The 16,637-nt window shown below is 34.8% G+C and overlaps 1 protein-coding gene across 1 annotated transcript in view; it reads left to right on the forward strand.

Annotated features, from left to right (window-relative positions):
• tmem131l (transmembrane 131 like) overlaps positions 1–16,637 on the forward strand; it is a 121,923-nt gene that overhangs the window by 61,981 nt on the left and 43,305 nt on the right. The window contains exons 6-12 of the mRNA XM_039750277.1: positions 4,847–4,963; positions 5,242–5,343; positions 5,990–6,067; positions 6,599–6,746; positions 11,297–11,355; positions 11,512–11,617; positions 16,433–16,544. Of these exons, the coding sequence (XP_039606211.1) occupies positions 4,847–4,963; positions 5,242–5,343; positions 5,990–6,067; positions 6,599–6,746; positions 11,297–11,355; positions 11,512–11,617; positions 16,433–16,544 (722 nt within the window). The remainder of the gene's footprint in view (positions 1–4,846; positions 4,964–5,241; positions 5,344–5,989; positions 6,068–6,598; positions 6,747–11,296; positions 11,356–11,511; positions 11,618–16,432; positions 16,545–16,637) is intronic.

The raw sequence follows: 16,637 nt of genomic DNA on the forward strand, positions 1-16,637 counted from the left end.
TAAATCAACAGATCATAGCAGTCTTCAATCCAAGTACAGAGTTGCAGTTTTTCTTCTGTCTTCCTGTTTTTGTATCTGACTGCTTGCAATTTACCGTTAGTTGTTCTAATGACAAATGCCCAAGACTGCCTAAAACGTCTTCAAAGTGATGTATTGCACTGGAGTGGAGTCATGCCACATTAAGATTGTAGTCTTGAACAGGATTTGTGTGTTATTTTCTTTATTTTGACATGCTTTAATTTTTAAAACACTTCAATCAATATATATATAAAATTCTTTTCGTGTTTGAAACGGAAATTGCATATGACCACACGAAATGGAAATTATGTCTGACCAGAGAACATATTATATAATACAGGAACTAATCACTTTGTTTGTGGACAACATTTTTATGTCATCTTTATGAATTATTATTTGTGTAAGAGTTATTTTACTGATATTGAAAAGAAGTAAATACAAACACGCCAATCTATCCCATAGATGTGCGCCCCGCGTCGCCCTTTCCCAGCCCTCCTCTCTGGACTCCTCTGTCAGAACAAGCCTGGCGACTGAGCGCTGGTTTTATTTATTTGTCCACGTGACTATCGCGGAAACTACCACATTATAAGTTTTTTTTTTAATTGGCAATACTTGATAGTAGAAGAGATGAGGAAAACGGCTTTGTGTCCTTCTACTTTTTAACTGCGCCGAGCTGTAAACAATGTGAAGACGACACCGCCTTCAGCGGTGAGGGGTCGTGAGAACAAAGTGGACGCTCAGATGTGCGGAATGTCGGACTGCTACACTGGGTCAAGAGCTTCGCAGTTTCGGGCACCATCCTCTCTTCTCACACTGTTTGTGACACTTCGAGTGCCCCGTGGGCTCCTGGGAGAGTGGAAATCTTTGCGAATGAGTGTAATCGGCGCCATCGAAGCAAGACTCTCTTTGTAAATTGTGCTGCACGACTACTTACTGCCCTTAAGGTGAGTTCAGGTCACTAAAACCCTGCAACATTCAAGGTTGCTTTTGTGGTTAATTCTTTTAAGAAGATGGAGGGTTTTGTGACGATGCGGGTTCGTTCCATGCTCCCAACCATCTCCATGGGAGCTTTTGAACCCTACACCGTCGGTAATGTTACCTATGAGCTTAGCAGTGAGGCACAACAAAGCAAGGGGATGGTGAAAAAGTGTCAAGTTTTTTATTTAAAAACAACAACAAAAACAAGGTGTTCAAAATAAGTGCAGTGCATTTAAAGTCATTGAATAAATAATCCATCAAAACAAGTGTTATTGTGGAGGTTAAAATGAAATAGAACAAAAATAATGCAGGAAGCAATCGTTTAAAACAACAAAGCCTGGTGTCTTCTTTCCTGTGGCAACTCCCCTACTCCTCCTATCTGGGCTTCTCAACAAGGGAGTTGCGATACCAGCTGCTGGCCCTCTGTCCACTCTCCTGCTGGTCGGTCACCTTACCGATTCCTGGCTCCGGTAGGCTCTACGAACAGCGACTTGGGATTCCCCAACAACCAAGGCTCTCACGCTGGGGACACCAAGTCCCGAATCCCACTGCCTTCCGCGGTCTTATGCGGAGAGTCATCCGCCTTCCGGTCACTCCCGTCCTTCATAAAAACAAACTCTGCGGGAGCAACCGCAACTACTACGCCCCGGGTGTCGACCAAACACCCAGGCTGCCTGCACAGCTGCATGCGAGCCTTCACTCGCTCACTTTCCCGCACCGGCTTTCTCTCTCTCCTCACTGCTTCCTGCTTTTTCCTTCTGCAACCAACCTTCCTTTCTTTTCCTTCCCCTCTATCCGACTTGCGCTTCTATTTATCAAGAGGGCATGGCAGCTGTGGCAAATTAGCGGCCCCAGGAACAATCACGGATGTGGACAGTTTCTCACCTGTGCACTTAGGTGAGAAACGGCCACACCACAAATCGCCCCAAGAACCGCTTCAGCCACGCTACCACGGCGCCTTGCTAAGCCGCGAACGCGGTGATTATTTATTTAAAAATGGACCTTTTGTTGTGCGCTGTGGACCCGCTACACCACAGGTTTACATCTAAGAAGATGTACCGACCTGTTCATGTTAAGTTTTGGACTTGGGAATTGTTTGGACCTTCTGCCATTAAGCACAGAAGGGCAGCATTCACATTTCTCAGAATACATTTTCTCTTAAATCACAGGCACATAATGCAAGGTTGTCTGGCAGAAATTTGCGGGATCACATTGAAAATGTAATTTCTATACCACAGCGGTCATATAGCGCCTTTCACAAGGGATCTGCTACCGAGAGATGACCCAAATACATTTAAGCTGCTGTTAGTGCTACTTACCTGTTGTGTTATTGCACCTTTAGAATGTACTTTACCTGAAAGCACTCCAGTACTGCTCAATGTATCTTTACTTCTTATATGTTAATGTTTTACTGTCTAATAATTTACAGTGGTGTGAAAAACTATTTGCCCACTTCCTGATTTCTTATTCTTTTGCATGTTTGTCACACAAAATGTTTCTGATCATCAAACACATTTAACCATTAGTCAAATATAACACAAGTAAACACAAAATGCAATAACTGCAATCAAGTTCAACTGCAATGAGTCTTTTACAGCACTCTGGAGGAATTTTGGCCCACTCATCTTTGCAGAATTGTTGCAATTCAGCTTTATTTGAGGGTTTTCTAGCATGAACCGCCTTTTTAAGGTCATGCCATAGCATCTCAATTGGATTCAGGTCAGGACTTTGACTAGGCCACTCCAAAGTCTTCATTTTGTTTTTCTTCAGCGAATTACTTTTTCACACAGGGCCATGTAGGTTTGGATTTTTTTCTCCCTAAATAATAAAAACCATCATTTAAAAACTGCATTTTGTGTTTACTTGTGTTATATTTGACTAATGGTTAAATGTGTTTGATGATCAGAAACATTTTGTGTGACAAACATGCAAAAGAATAAGAAATCAGGAAGGGGCCAAATAGTTTTTCACACCACTGTATATCCTGTACTACATTTAATTTTTATCCCTTGCACTCAGTGAGCAAAGCCACTGAGTAATCAGGTAGTTGTTTATAAAATCTAGAGACTTTTATGTAGTTTTCTTCAGCATAAGTTAGCATAGATCACAAAATAGATCATCACAATATGATCAGTGAATGAGCAAGTTGTAATTTACAAATAGGTATGTTATATATCAAGAGCAGTACACTCGCTTGTCAGCAAAATGTATCCTAATATCAAAGAATTAGAAAAGAGCAAACTTCAATTAATTTAATTTAAATCCTTACTTCTTTAAAAATGTGGTTGTGTAAGAAAAAAACTCACATAATGTTAGACTGTCCTGTAACTTATGCAGTCTTTCTGATTTGCCTTCCAGGTAATTGACTGCCTTCTCTTGCAAACACATCATAAAGCTTTTATCATAAAAGATGTGCCATTAAAAAAGTAGGAAAAGAAAGTATTCATTATTATTTACAGGAGACTTAATTTTTACGTATTAAACATTTAGCATCTACTTTTCTCACAGCTGCAAAAGGATGTGATCAGTTAACATCCATTTGAGTGTATCCAACTGCATTTAGTTTTACATTTACTTAATTAGTTTTTATCCAAAGAGACTTGCAACAGAAGGTCAGCATAATCAGACTATTACAGGATCCCTGGTCCCTGTAACGTTTTGTGCATACATTGTTGATACATAATTTTTCAATTTCAATATGTTTTTAGTAATAAACCAATTTTAAAAATTCAGTACAACTTTTGCTAATTTTGAATTGCAATGCATTTGGCATGAACTCAGTCTTAGTAGATTATTGAAAGCAGTATTAAGAAAAAAACTGTATGGCTGTGCAAAACAGAGAACAAATTATTTTATTATTCTCGTTTTTTTAAGGAAAAAGATCTAGTTTTCTGTCTTCGATTAAATATACTGTATATACCTTCCAGTTTTACTGTAGTTTTAACAAAATGATGCTGAAGTATGTTTTGACTTAACAAGACTACTCTTGCTTTACCAGTGATTTGCCTAATAACTTGAACCTTTTGTTGCAAAACAGAAATAAATTGTATTTCTTTTAAAACGGTCCGTTTTATGTAATACAATTTTTAGCTATTCAAACGTTGCAATTTCCTTTGTTTATTGTACACCAAATTTTTATACTTCCTTTTTATAGTAGTTCTCATTAAGAAAATTAAGTTCATTATTATAGAACTATAGTACTATTATAGAAAACAATTCAGCAATCGGTTTTTATTTTCTCCTGATTTACATTTTACCTGTTATTTATATTATAAAAGTACAGGCAAATGAGGTGCAACTTTTAGAATGAAATTATGACTAGTAATTTCAGCAACATTAATTCTAAATGTTTTTCCTATGAAAAATAAAATGAGCAACTGTAAAGCCAAAGGCTTCTAGTCTCGCAGAAACCTGACAAGCTTGTTATTGTAGAACATAATGAGTGTATAACAGAGACAGTACACAGTCGGGTATTGAACCCAAATTACATTATTTTGGTATAAAATTAAGGAGAAGAGTGACTGTTGTGATCTATATCAATGAAATATATTTTTAGAGAAATCATCTTAGTTTTACGTTTAGCCTGATAATTTTGTTTTGACATTTTTTTAAGCTATATACATCGTGTTTTTATTATTCATTGTTTCTGAAACATGTTTATTAGACTATTAATTGTTCAAGATTTTGCATATAGCTTTTAGATTTTGTTTAAATTCTTCAGTAGGTTGTTCATTCCTAAAATGAATTATTTGAACAAGACCAGAAAGTTAACTGATAAGGTCTATGTTTTCTTTGAGTATTCAGTGCACTGCATACTTTTATCTAATAGTGTTTTCTTATTTCATTTCAGGTGATCCCACCCCGAGGAAAATCCTCATTTAAAGTTATCTTCCTGCCAACAAAGGAAGGAAGTGTAGAAAATGTTTTATTTATAAACACATCCTCTCATGGGATTATTTCCTATCAGGTCAGTCTTGATATCTTTAACAGTTTTACTAAAGAAATCTTTTCCTCATTATTCCTTTAAAATATAATTTTAAAATTTGAAGAACAAAAAATAGCAAAGGGAATTATTTAACTTTGACATTCTTAAAACATTTTAATATATAAGTATTTAATTATTGACCCTACATCTGTTTGGTTAATTTATAATTGAAATGTGTATGTAGCGGAGAAGTAAAATATATAATGTTGATAGCAAAAAAAAAAACTAAAAATATAAAACCTTTGTGTGTTATTTTGCAGCTGTTTGGTGCTGGCATATCTTTAGGTTCTTCAGGTGTGCCTCTGAAAATACCCAGTACTTTCATTTTTCCAGATATACATATATTACGATCAAAGACTCAGGTTTGTTTTGATTGTTAATAATCATTCCTAAATTATGACAGTTTATGTATCTTAGAATGAGTATCTTTGCATTAGCATTTGCTTGTTTGTCATCGATTGATGCAGCATGTTTAGTCTGTGTTTGAAAGCATTTAATGCAATAAGATATTAATCAGATGTAAAATATCGAATGGACTCCTAATGGATTAGTGGTGCTTGCATACATTGTAAGGCCTATCTGAATCTGGCAAATTTTGTGTTTATTTGTGCACTACTCTTTCTTTAATGATAGTTGTATGATATCTGTTTAGGTTTCTTAAAATAAGTCATCTTTAATTAGTAATCCTGATACTTTGAAGCTATTTTTTGTAGCTTTTAGGTTGGAACTGTTAGGTATTAACCTTGTGAAATGTGCATCTCCAGCTGACAATATGAATAAGCAAACTAACGTTAATGAAGCAAGATGGCCACAGCACTTTAAATCTGAGAAGATGATTAAATAAATAACTCTTATTCTCTGTTACAAGTTAGTTTTGTCTCCTTCTACCCAGTTTTTAAAAATAAATTGCTTACAATTAGCTTTAGGTAAATGGTTTGCTTTACAGTATGTTCATTTTTGAGCAGCAAATAGTCATAAGTGAAAAATCTTTCCTTTTTAATTTTGCAGGAAGAAGCTTTAAATAGCAGTAGGCTGTGGCTACAGCTTGAATGTAACATACCTAAAAGAGGTGTTCACTATTCTCAGGTAATAGGACAGGATGTCAGCTTTTTTCAGTAGTTTAAAACATCATTACATAGTGTTACATATACTCATTTTTATGCTTCTTGGTTTGCCATTGATCAGCTGAAAAAACCTCTTAAAATTTGGTCATACACTTCATAACTTGCTTGGCATTTGACTATATATAATCTGTATTGCTGACTTCATGTAAATTTGTTTAGTATAGTATCTTAATTTTAAATTGTGGGTTAATAAAAATTGTTGTACTCAACTGCATCTTTTGGGGTTATTTGCATTTTTGATTTTCTTTTATTTTTGCCTGATTTTATTCAGTGTAGTGCACAATCACATTGGACAATTGCTTGCATAATTCAGTAGAACAGTGATTTTGATTATAGGTCATAGTGTGTTAAAATCAACTGTTTGAACACAGGGCCACACTGTTCCTGCTGTAATTTATTGTAATTGGAAACTTGTACCTTTATCAGCAATTTACTGTTAAACCTTTATCTATGTGGTTTCCATTGATTTACTTGATCTGTTTTCTTTTTCTAGGACTCTTGCTTTGTAGAAGAAGAAAACTTACTTGTTCAAGTCCATCTGTTTGATAAAAACAGAAGAAATGAAGGATTTGAAAAACTGGAGCACTACATTAATGAAAATGTTTTTGTGCTCTTTGTATTAAAGGGAAATAATATAATAGGTAAGATAGCTAAACATTTGCTGATGTGCTTCATTCTTCCTGCAGCAAAAGTATTTCTTTAGGTTTATGAAAGAAATTACATTTATTTATCAATGAATTTACAAATGACTTTGAAATATTACTGTATTTCAGAGAGACATCTCCATATTGTACACTTAGACAGACAGATGTGTTGGTGCATTTTACTTTTTATGTGCTCTTACCAATGGATGAATTGATTGTATTTGAAGATGAATTACTTATAAATATTGTGCTTGGCACAAGTACTTCATCCTACCATAAGAAATCTTGCTCCTTCATAATAAGCGTAAATCTGCTACAGCAATTACTCATTTAACATGAAAAAAATCACAATTTTATTCCTTAAATATTGTAGGGACCAATACATCCTTAATTAACAATCTCTTTCATGGATGCCTAAAGAAGCTTCAGTATAAGAACATTCTGGCCTTCCTTCATATATTTTTTTCACAGATAAAGAAGCTTCAGTATAAGACATTCTGGCCTTTCTTCATATATTTTTTTCACAGAGCTAGCTCTTGAATGATGCCAATCTAGTTTAATGCTTTGTTTTTGTTGTATTTTTCTATAATACATAGCACATCCCCAATTTGGCATATATGCACTACTTGCATATTGTCACTTTTGTCAGTTTCCTTGAGGGATAACATGAGAGATTTTTTTTAACCATTACTGAACACTTTAAAATCCAGTATCACTGAAATAATGTCATTGTAAACAACTACAAACCACAATATTATTTTACATTTAACAGAGAGAGAGGGTAGTCTGTGGCAGGGTTTCTTTGTGACCCATTCCATGATAATTTTAACAGAACTGAACAATGTCAGTTGCTTAAACAACCTGCAGCGATCCATCTTAATACTCTCTCTGAACCATACACAACACATTCCCATTAAATACAACAGTGACTGGTGATCCAAAGACGGCACACTTTAAGAAACTCTGGTCTATGGTAATTGAAGAATAGTGCAAGTGGTAACATGTCTGACTGTAAATTGACGGCATCGTTGTTCAACTCCACTTTGTATCGTTTTTTTTTTTTTTTTTTTGCCTTGATAGTTTTTATGTTTCATATACAAAACAATGTTAAGAAAAATTATCATCAACTATGTTTAAGTGATATCAGAAAAAAAATTTAATTAATATAAAATCATTTTATGATAGAAAAAATATTTTCCTTTGTTCTAAAACTTTTAAGACATATGTATTTAATTTTATTGTTTGGAACCATCACATATTTTTATTTCTTTTGAATTTTCCATTATTGTATACTATAACTAATTACAATACAAATGTTAAAAACTCCATCTCCGCAATCTCCATCGATATATTGGAGATCAGGTTAAGGTCTAAGGTCTATCCTGCATTGTTCTTTGTTAGTTCACGCATGGCTTACTCCTTCACAATTTGTCTGGGATTTTAAAATAATCACTCCAGTTCATAAGTACTGTGCATTAGTATTCTGTATGTTTCTTTGTTCCTATTTGTATTATAACTGTGTTATCCATTCCATCATTTAACTAAATTGGCTTGCACAATGAGATCCTTAGCCACCTCTAATATTAAATGATAACAAAACAGGGAAAAAATACATCTTTTACAATAATAGTTTGATGTTAAACTTTTTCTCCCAAGGTACCTGATAGAGCTAACTCGAAAGAACAGGCACCGAAGTATATGAGGTGATCTCCAACTTCATCACTAGCATAGCTGAAATACCCTATGCGTGTCATCACTCATATGATTTTGCAGTCCCCCCAGTCCCACCCATCTCCCTCATCATCATCATTGGTTTAATGAAACAACTCTAGCTGCAGACCTTCAGAGCTCCACTCCATTGAGGAGGTTGTCGCCTTACATTAGATATCAGTGATATGCCTGTTTACACTATGGTTAAGATTAGGGTTGGTGGAGGGTTATCTGAATGAAGTCGAGTAAACCAGGTGACAAAAATCTGCAATCCCATTGGCTGTCCAGAGGAGTTACTGGATTGCAGAGCTGCGAAGATCTGCAGCTGGACCTGTATCAGTTTAACACCCATTTTTCGGGGAACCCAGAACAGGTGGAAATCTGTTTTCTTCTCTATTTGTGATCTTGGCCATCTTTTCTTGCAGTACCCATGGTTTTCATACCAATATGCAAATTTCCATTCAAAATCAAATCTGATCCACAAAATAAAAAGAGTAAATTATTATTGATAAGGTAAAGAAATAGAACATTTGTGCATATTTTAGTTATTTTTTATAGGACAGTTTCTTAGATTGTTTAAGGAATCATTTCAATTGATACAGTGCTTCTGCACTATTTTTTTCCTTTCCTCAATATTTTTAATAACATAACTGATTTTGTATAGGCATCCAGCTAGACACCCATTATTTGAACTCTGACTGTCATTGTTAACGTCTGGTTCTAAAACTCAGTATATATAATGTGTCATTTTTACTTGGTAGCCATGGTAAACGGTGTACAAGCAAAACAATTATCACAAGAACAAAAGAAGATCATACTTTATATTTGATTGAGCTTTTTTGCCAGTTGGAAATGTCCCCTAATATTCAGACCCTTTTAATAGTCAATATGGCAGACTTTGAGACTTCTAGACGGGGAGATTAACATTTAATCAAAACTACGATTTTAAAAGCTGATCATAAGCTTAACAATATTCTGGAAATGGTTTGGATTCATGATTCACACAAATCAGGAAGCACATTACATTATTAGGCTTACAGATTACGATTTTTTATAATTCAAATTTGGTTTACAGTATTCTCATAAAGCACGTGTGCTTAAATATTCACCACATTTGACTTTTACAAATAGAAGACACACAGAAAACCACCATGCAAGTATATTCAGTTAAATATACATGGTGTACATGCATAAAAAATTACATTTTTAATTTTGTAATTGCAATAATAGTTTTTTTTTTTTTAGTCCCAAACTGCCTTTGGTCACCCTTTGCAATGAGTGACAGTGCATGTATTAAATAACAATCACAGTGTACCACAAATGTCATATAACAGTGGGTTTACCTTGGAAATGATGTGTTCATCGTAAGATGTATCAAGTGCCCCGCTATGATGCCGAAAACAGAAAGAAAGTAAGAAAAAACTTAACTGACCAATAAAAAAAAATCCTGTGATTATTAAAAGGCAGTGCCAAAAGCCACTTTAACAAGAATAAATTATGCTAAACTAATAAACGGTAATCTTTAACAACTCTAGCTGTTATTCCTGACAATGACAAAATAGGTCCATTCTCACTAATGGATCAAGACAGCATCAGTGAACTGTAATAAAAATATTATTACTTAAGTGCTAAAAAAAAATGCTAGAAGTCGATTAACTCAAAACTCAGGAAATCCCTTAGCTTTAAAATAAAAAACTGATATGTCCATTCATTATACTTAAATGTGTAGATCTCCTATTTCTGAAATTCTCTTTATGTGAAAACTGAGTTTCCTGCTGCATTATATGTCATGTACAGAGTACCAACAGACTGAAAATTGTACCATTCTTCTAATATGATTGAGTAAGTGACTTGAGTAATTATTTTTTTTTTTTGTAATACAGAAATTGTAATGTGATTTGCAAGAAAAAAGTCAAGACAATATATGGCTAAGATAGTTTCAGTACAAGACATATGGACTAAAAATAGTCAACCACTTCTATGTTAAAATATTTGCCAAATGCATTTGCAACTGATTTACGTTGCTTTTGCATTGGATTTGTAGATGACAAAGCATAACTGCTTTTACTTATTTTGTACAGGTGTGCTCTACTTAGTTGAAAATGTTCTGTTAATTCATTCATTTGAAATCTGAGTATTTAATGGTTGTTTAAACTGTAGTTTATAAACACTCTTCCATTATTTTTACAAAAAATACTTTTCTGTATGTTTGGGAGGAACGCTAGTAATTATTAAAAACCTTCACAACAATTCCAACAAACGTACCTATAACCATTCACTTTTGAACTCCTGTGATATGAAAAATATTTGGGCAGCACACTCAAGTTTTTATTATAGTGCAGTCTAGTAAGTGGAGATAATGTTTTTGGTCAGCAAATCATCAATTTAATAATATTGGGTATTATTCTTTCAGATGTTTACTCTTCTCGACAAACATAAAAACTGTAGAAGATAATGCATTTAAAGATTACAATAGAGATTGTTTTTAAATGGACAGAGATATTCACATTCACATTTGTTTTCATAAATAACCAATCATGCTACAAAATAACATAGTTAAAAATAATAAAGTAGGAAGTTAAACCTTTTCAGAAAACTGTAATGAAGTGTGACAAAAGTAGATTCTTTATCTGCGTCTGATCTTGAATTCTTGTATTATATAATTTTCTTTGAGTACATTTAAAACTACAATAAATGTTTTGATACAAACATCCTTAAAACTGAGTTTTATTTCATTCTCAATGTAAATAATTGTCCATTTATCCATAATATTTTTTGTGAAATTGTTGTATTTTCTTTTTTAGTGTTTTATGTAATATATTTTTTTCCTTCAACAGAAGAGCCAAAGATCACTATTTATTTATTAAATTCAGGAGCCAGGCTGTTACAGGCAAAGGTAAGGGTGACTTTTTTTTTTTAATAATACCTCTTTGTGTGAAAAAATGCTGCCCCCTCTAAAATTGTTAAAAAAAATTATTTTCCTTATTGTTAGAAACCACTACTAACCCTTCACTACAACTACTTGTTTGCCTTCTTTTTTTCTTTCTTTAAGGAAATAAAGCTGGTTTCCCAATCAAAAGGCCTATTTGAAATTGAGCAATCTCTACTCCGTCCTTCTGCATCGAAGTTTACACAGATTGCCTCATTGGTGTGCAGAGGTAAGCATCTTGGTACTTAGAATGTGCCCAGCTGTTGTCTGTAATAAACTTGGTGATAATGATATTTTATTTTATGCAGGTTTCTAAATTTTGTTTTGTCAGTTATTATGCTTTATTGATACTAGAAAGGGAGTAATTACAATTATTTTTTCAGTAATAGTTAAGTATTGTAAATATTTCAGTAAACTGGTTTAAAGAAAATTAGTAAATCTATTCCCACTTTCTGATTTTTTTCTTTTCATTTTACTACATATTAGTCTCACAATATTAATGTGGGTTGAAGGTAGAGAAAGTAACATTCTACAATAAAACTAATCCAGGCATCAATCATTGTGTTACCAAAGGAATACTTTTTAAATACCTGCTTGAGATTGCTTACTAGAGTCTGTCTTTTGAATAATAATGTTGAAGACCCTGGTTGAAGGTCTTTGCTTAAAGAGCACAGGCTATGACCGTTCCCATATTATTTAAAGGTCAAGATGGGTTTATCAAAAGCGAGCATCTAATATGGAATATTAGACACTTGCTAAATGTAGTATATTTCCCTACAATATATGATTCTCACAGTTTCACAGTGTTTGGACATAGGAAAAGATTTTTTTACAGGAGTTGCCTGTTTACTACACTGTGCAAGTTTTAGTTTGATTCCAATACTTTTTTGTAGATTCAGCTGCCATAATCCTGAAGCTTTAGTGTCTATAAATAATATGTTTTTTGACTATTTTAAATTAGAATGCCGAGCCACCAAAGGAGCATTTCCTTTTTTGCAATTGCTGTTGAATCCCTGCCTATCTTCTGATGCAGTTCAATGTAAAAGAGGTCATAAGCAAATTGCTTAAACAAAAAATATAACTTTATGCTAATTATGTGGTGCTGCACAAGCCCATTCTCATCATTACCATTCGCTTTAGATAGAGAGATAGATAGATAGATACTTTATTAATCCCAAGGGGAAATTCACATAAATAAATATTTAAATCTGTAAGGTGAATTTCTTGAGATCTCCGAAGTTCAAAATCAATTGGAGTAATTCCCCATGAATTTTTCATCAAGCAAGACTAAAAAAAACATTTTAGATGATTGTCGCAGAGTATCTATGGCCGATGATTACAAGAAAACTTAAGATCTCATGAAACCTAATATTTGCAATATATTTCAAAGTATTGAAAAGTGTTAGACTTTCATTAAATTTGACTTTATTTGCTTAGCAGACGCTTATATCCAAAGTGACTTACAAAAGAGTTAACTACTGAGTATAACATTAGGCTAGGGTCTGCTTGTTCAGCAAGTGTAATAGGACGAGTAACAAAAGTTGATTGCCACAAGTGAAAAGATTTAATAACTCGTAAATTTACAATCACTCAAGCAATTAAACTTAAATTAACCAAGAGTATAAAATATTACAGGGCAAAGGTTTTTTTTTCTTCATCAATTCCACAGATATTCACAGAACAGGTGGCTCTTCATTCGCTTCTTAAATACATTGAGGGAGTCAGCATTATGAATAGAGGTGGGCAGCCCGTTCCACCAATTAGCTACCAATTAACTACATAGGAAAAGAGTCTGGATTGAAACTTGATGCCACATAGAGTTGGCATCACCAGACTCTTTTCCCTGACAGACCTGAGTAGGCAAGGAGTATAGCACTTTACCATTGTCACCATATACTCGGGTGCCTACCGATTGGCTACTCTGTAGGCAACCATCAGGGATTTGAACTTAATGTGTGCTGCTACATGTAACCAGTATAGCGACCTGAAGAGAGAAGTGACATGTGCCCATCTCGGCTGGTTAAATACAAGATGAGCTGCTGCATTCTGGATCATCTGCGATGGCTTGATAGTACATGAGGGCACTTTTGTCAGAAGTGAGTTGCAGTAGTCCAAATGTGACAAGACCAAAGCCTAGCCCAGAAGTTGTGCTGCATACTGTGTCAGATGGGTTGCAGATGTTGTACAGCGTGAACCTGCATGAATGAGAAACAGTAGAAATGTGGCCAGTAAAAGATAGCTGCTCATCAGTTACCACACCAAGGTTGCGTACTGACTTGTCAAGTGTTAGCAGCAGTGAGCCAAGCAGTACAGAGATGGAGGGATAAGCAGACAGCTGTTTGGGATCACAAGAAGCTCGGTTTTTGCCAGGTTAAGCTGTAGATGGTGGTCCTTCATATAGGTTGAGGTATAAGTAAGACATTCACAGACTCTAGCCGATACCATATTGTCCTCCGAAGGGAATGACAGGTACAGCTGTGTATCATCAGCACAGCACTGATAAGAGAGCCCATGCGATTGGATGATGGAGCCCAGGGAGGTGGTGCACAGAGAGAAGAGTAGAAGACCCAGCACCGATCCTCAGGGGACACCAGTGCATGTCTGGTGTGACTCTGACAACTCCTCTCACGAGGACACACTGTAGGATCTGCCTGAGATGTGGGACTCAAACCATCTAAGAGCAGTCCCAGTGATTTTCATACCATCATGTTACTGCAGTCAAGATATTAATATTGTCAAAATGAAATTTATTTATTTATTTATTTATTTTAAAGTTAGGCCTATTTTTAACTGTATTTATTTTAAATTGATTTGTAATTGTATTTATTTGGAATTATCTGTAATATCTATTTGGAATACACCTAGTAAAGAAAGTTGCATGGCTTCATCTAATTTTCTGGGCTCTAAATATACATATATTAAGGCCTTTAAAGGATCAGTTAAACCAGTCTGACTTGGTTAGCTATGGAAAAGAAATCCTGCTGAAAATCATCTATAATTATGATCATTTATTCCAGTCTTCTTTGATCTATACCATATTTAATTTTATCAGTGATACAAGTAGTTTTTATAGAATTCCAATTATGTTTTAAGGAAAATACCTGTAGTTGAATTTTAGGGATGTTCAATTAGAATTATAGATCAGGACTGGAATGCAAATTTCTATAAAATGCATATTTTTAGTAGGCACAAAGATTGCTATAATTTAGCTACAAATTATTTATCTTACAGATAAAATGGCCTAAAAGGTATCTAGGATAATACTCAACTTGTGAATAAGGTAGAAGACATTGCATTTGTATAACGCTTTTCAAAACACTTAAAGTGCTTTACATAGAAATGGGAAGCCACTTCAGCCGTTATCAATGTGCAGCATCTACGTGGATGATGTGATGGCAGCCACTGTGCACCAGTATACTTAACACAAATTAGCTCTTAGATGGTGAAAGGGTGAGAAAGATAGATAGTCAGTTAGAGACAGGGTTATGATAAGACTGCCAGAATGATCAGGCTATGATGGACAATTTAGCCAGGATATCAGGAAACACCCTACTCTTTATAAAAGATGCCCAGGGATCTTTTATGACCACAGAGAGGCAGGACCGTGGTTTTACATCTTGTTTGAAGGATGGCGCCATTATTGCTTCACTGGGGCAGTGGAATTCGTACACAGATGACAGGCAGGTCTAAGCAACAACCCAATTTTTTCCTAAATGGTCAGCCCAGGCGTGCATGATGTCAACAACTGCCTGCCTTCATCACTAGATCATGTTTTGGGAGTGATTTACCATTTTGGTTCAAAATCTCTGTATTGTGGGTGGCACAGTAGTGCAGTGACCGCTCTTCTGCTTCGCAACAAAGAGACTACTGTTCATGTCCTGGGTGTTTCCTATGTTGAGCATGTATGTTCTCCACCTTTTCACATGTTTCCCCTAGGTGCTCTGATTTCCACCCAGTGTCAAAGACAGAAAGACATGCAGGTTACGGTGCTTAATTGCCCCATGATAAGTGTGCATGTTAGTGTTGGATCGGTACTAAAATTTTTACTTCAATATCAATACTTGCTTTCAGACCTCAATACCAGTAACAGAACTGTTCTGAAGCAAATAACGGATAACTCCAAAATCCCACATCTTACTTCAGCCCTTCCGGTGTGCACACGATACTGCACAACACTTCCCTCTTGATAGGTGTGATATTCTGATTAAATCAGAACTATTTTAGTCTACTGTGAAGTCCCGATTGTGTTTTTTGGGGTAGGTCCCCCATGAAGTTCCAGCCACTTCAAAACAAATACCCCTGAAAAGTCATTATTGCATCAAAGCAATAAGGGGTGGAGGTGATTGAGCCTGAAGTCAAAATCACGTTGAAATGTTTTGTTAAGTGAAGTCTTTTTCAACAACTGCAATATAGTGAGTGCTGAGGGAAAGAAAAAGGCGGAGGATTGAGAGGAAAGCTAGAGTTTTCTTTTGGTATGAAAATTCTGAAATGTTGTTACCATACTGTTTTAAAATTCAGGTTTTTTTTTTTTTTTACTTTGTTAGTCCAGTACTGGTATACTACACAACGCTAATATGTGTGTTCACTCTGTAATGTCCAGAGATTGCTCCTGTCTTGTTTTGTGTTTTGTTCTCCTAATAACCTTAAAAAGAAAGTAGTTATATTAAAAATATATATATTGTACCATAGTATATTAAAAATATATTGTACTGCATCGACTCCTCTAAATTTCAGAATGGTGAGGTTTGAACCCTTACCTAATGTTTTTGTATTTTTCTCCTGACATCCTACATTCCAAATGCCTAAGTGATGTTTTGTTGTTAAATTGAAATTGGCCTGTTAACATGAATATGGAATGGGTACCCTTTGATGAACTTCTATCATGTCATGTGTCTGTTACTTCAAAGATATGCTACAACATCCCATAATCCTATGATGAAACACCCATGTTCAGAAAGCAACTACTAATACAAGTATATTGCAGAAGCCATAGTTGGCACAGTGTTTTATTTCTGCAATTTTTACAGTCTTTTTACTTTTTCAGCTACTCAAACACCATCTGGCCGTGAAAAAAAGGGATCAGGTGAGATGACAATGCGCGTATTGAAAGGTAGCTCTACGCTTAAATCATATCCTTCACTTCATCTTTCATATAGGTAAGTATGTACTTTGTTAAACAACAAAAGTGTTTTGGCTGCACTTTGAAGCTTTGTCTTCCTCTGCAGAGAAGTTACTGAATTTTTTTTTAA

The sequence above is a fragment of the Polypterus senegalus genome, chromosome 4, assembly GCF_016835505.1.
Source record: "Polypterus senegalus isolate Bchr_013 chromosome 4, ASM1683550v1, whole genome shotgun sequence".
Taxonomy (NCBI): Eukaryota; Metazoa; Chordata; class Cladistia; order Polypteriformes; family Polypteridae; genus Polypterus; species Polypterus senegalus.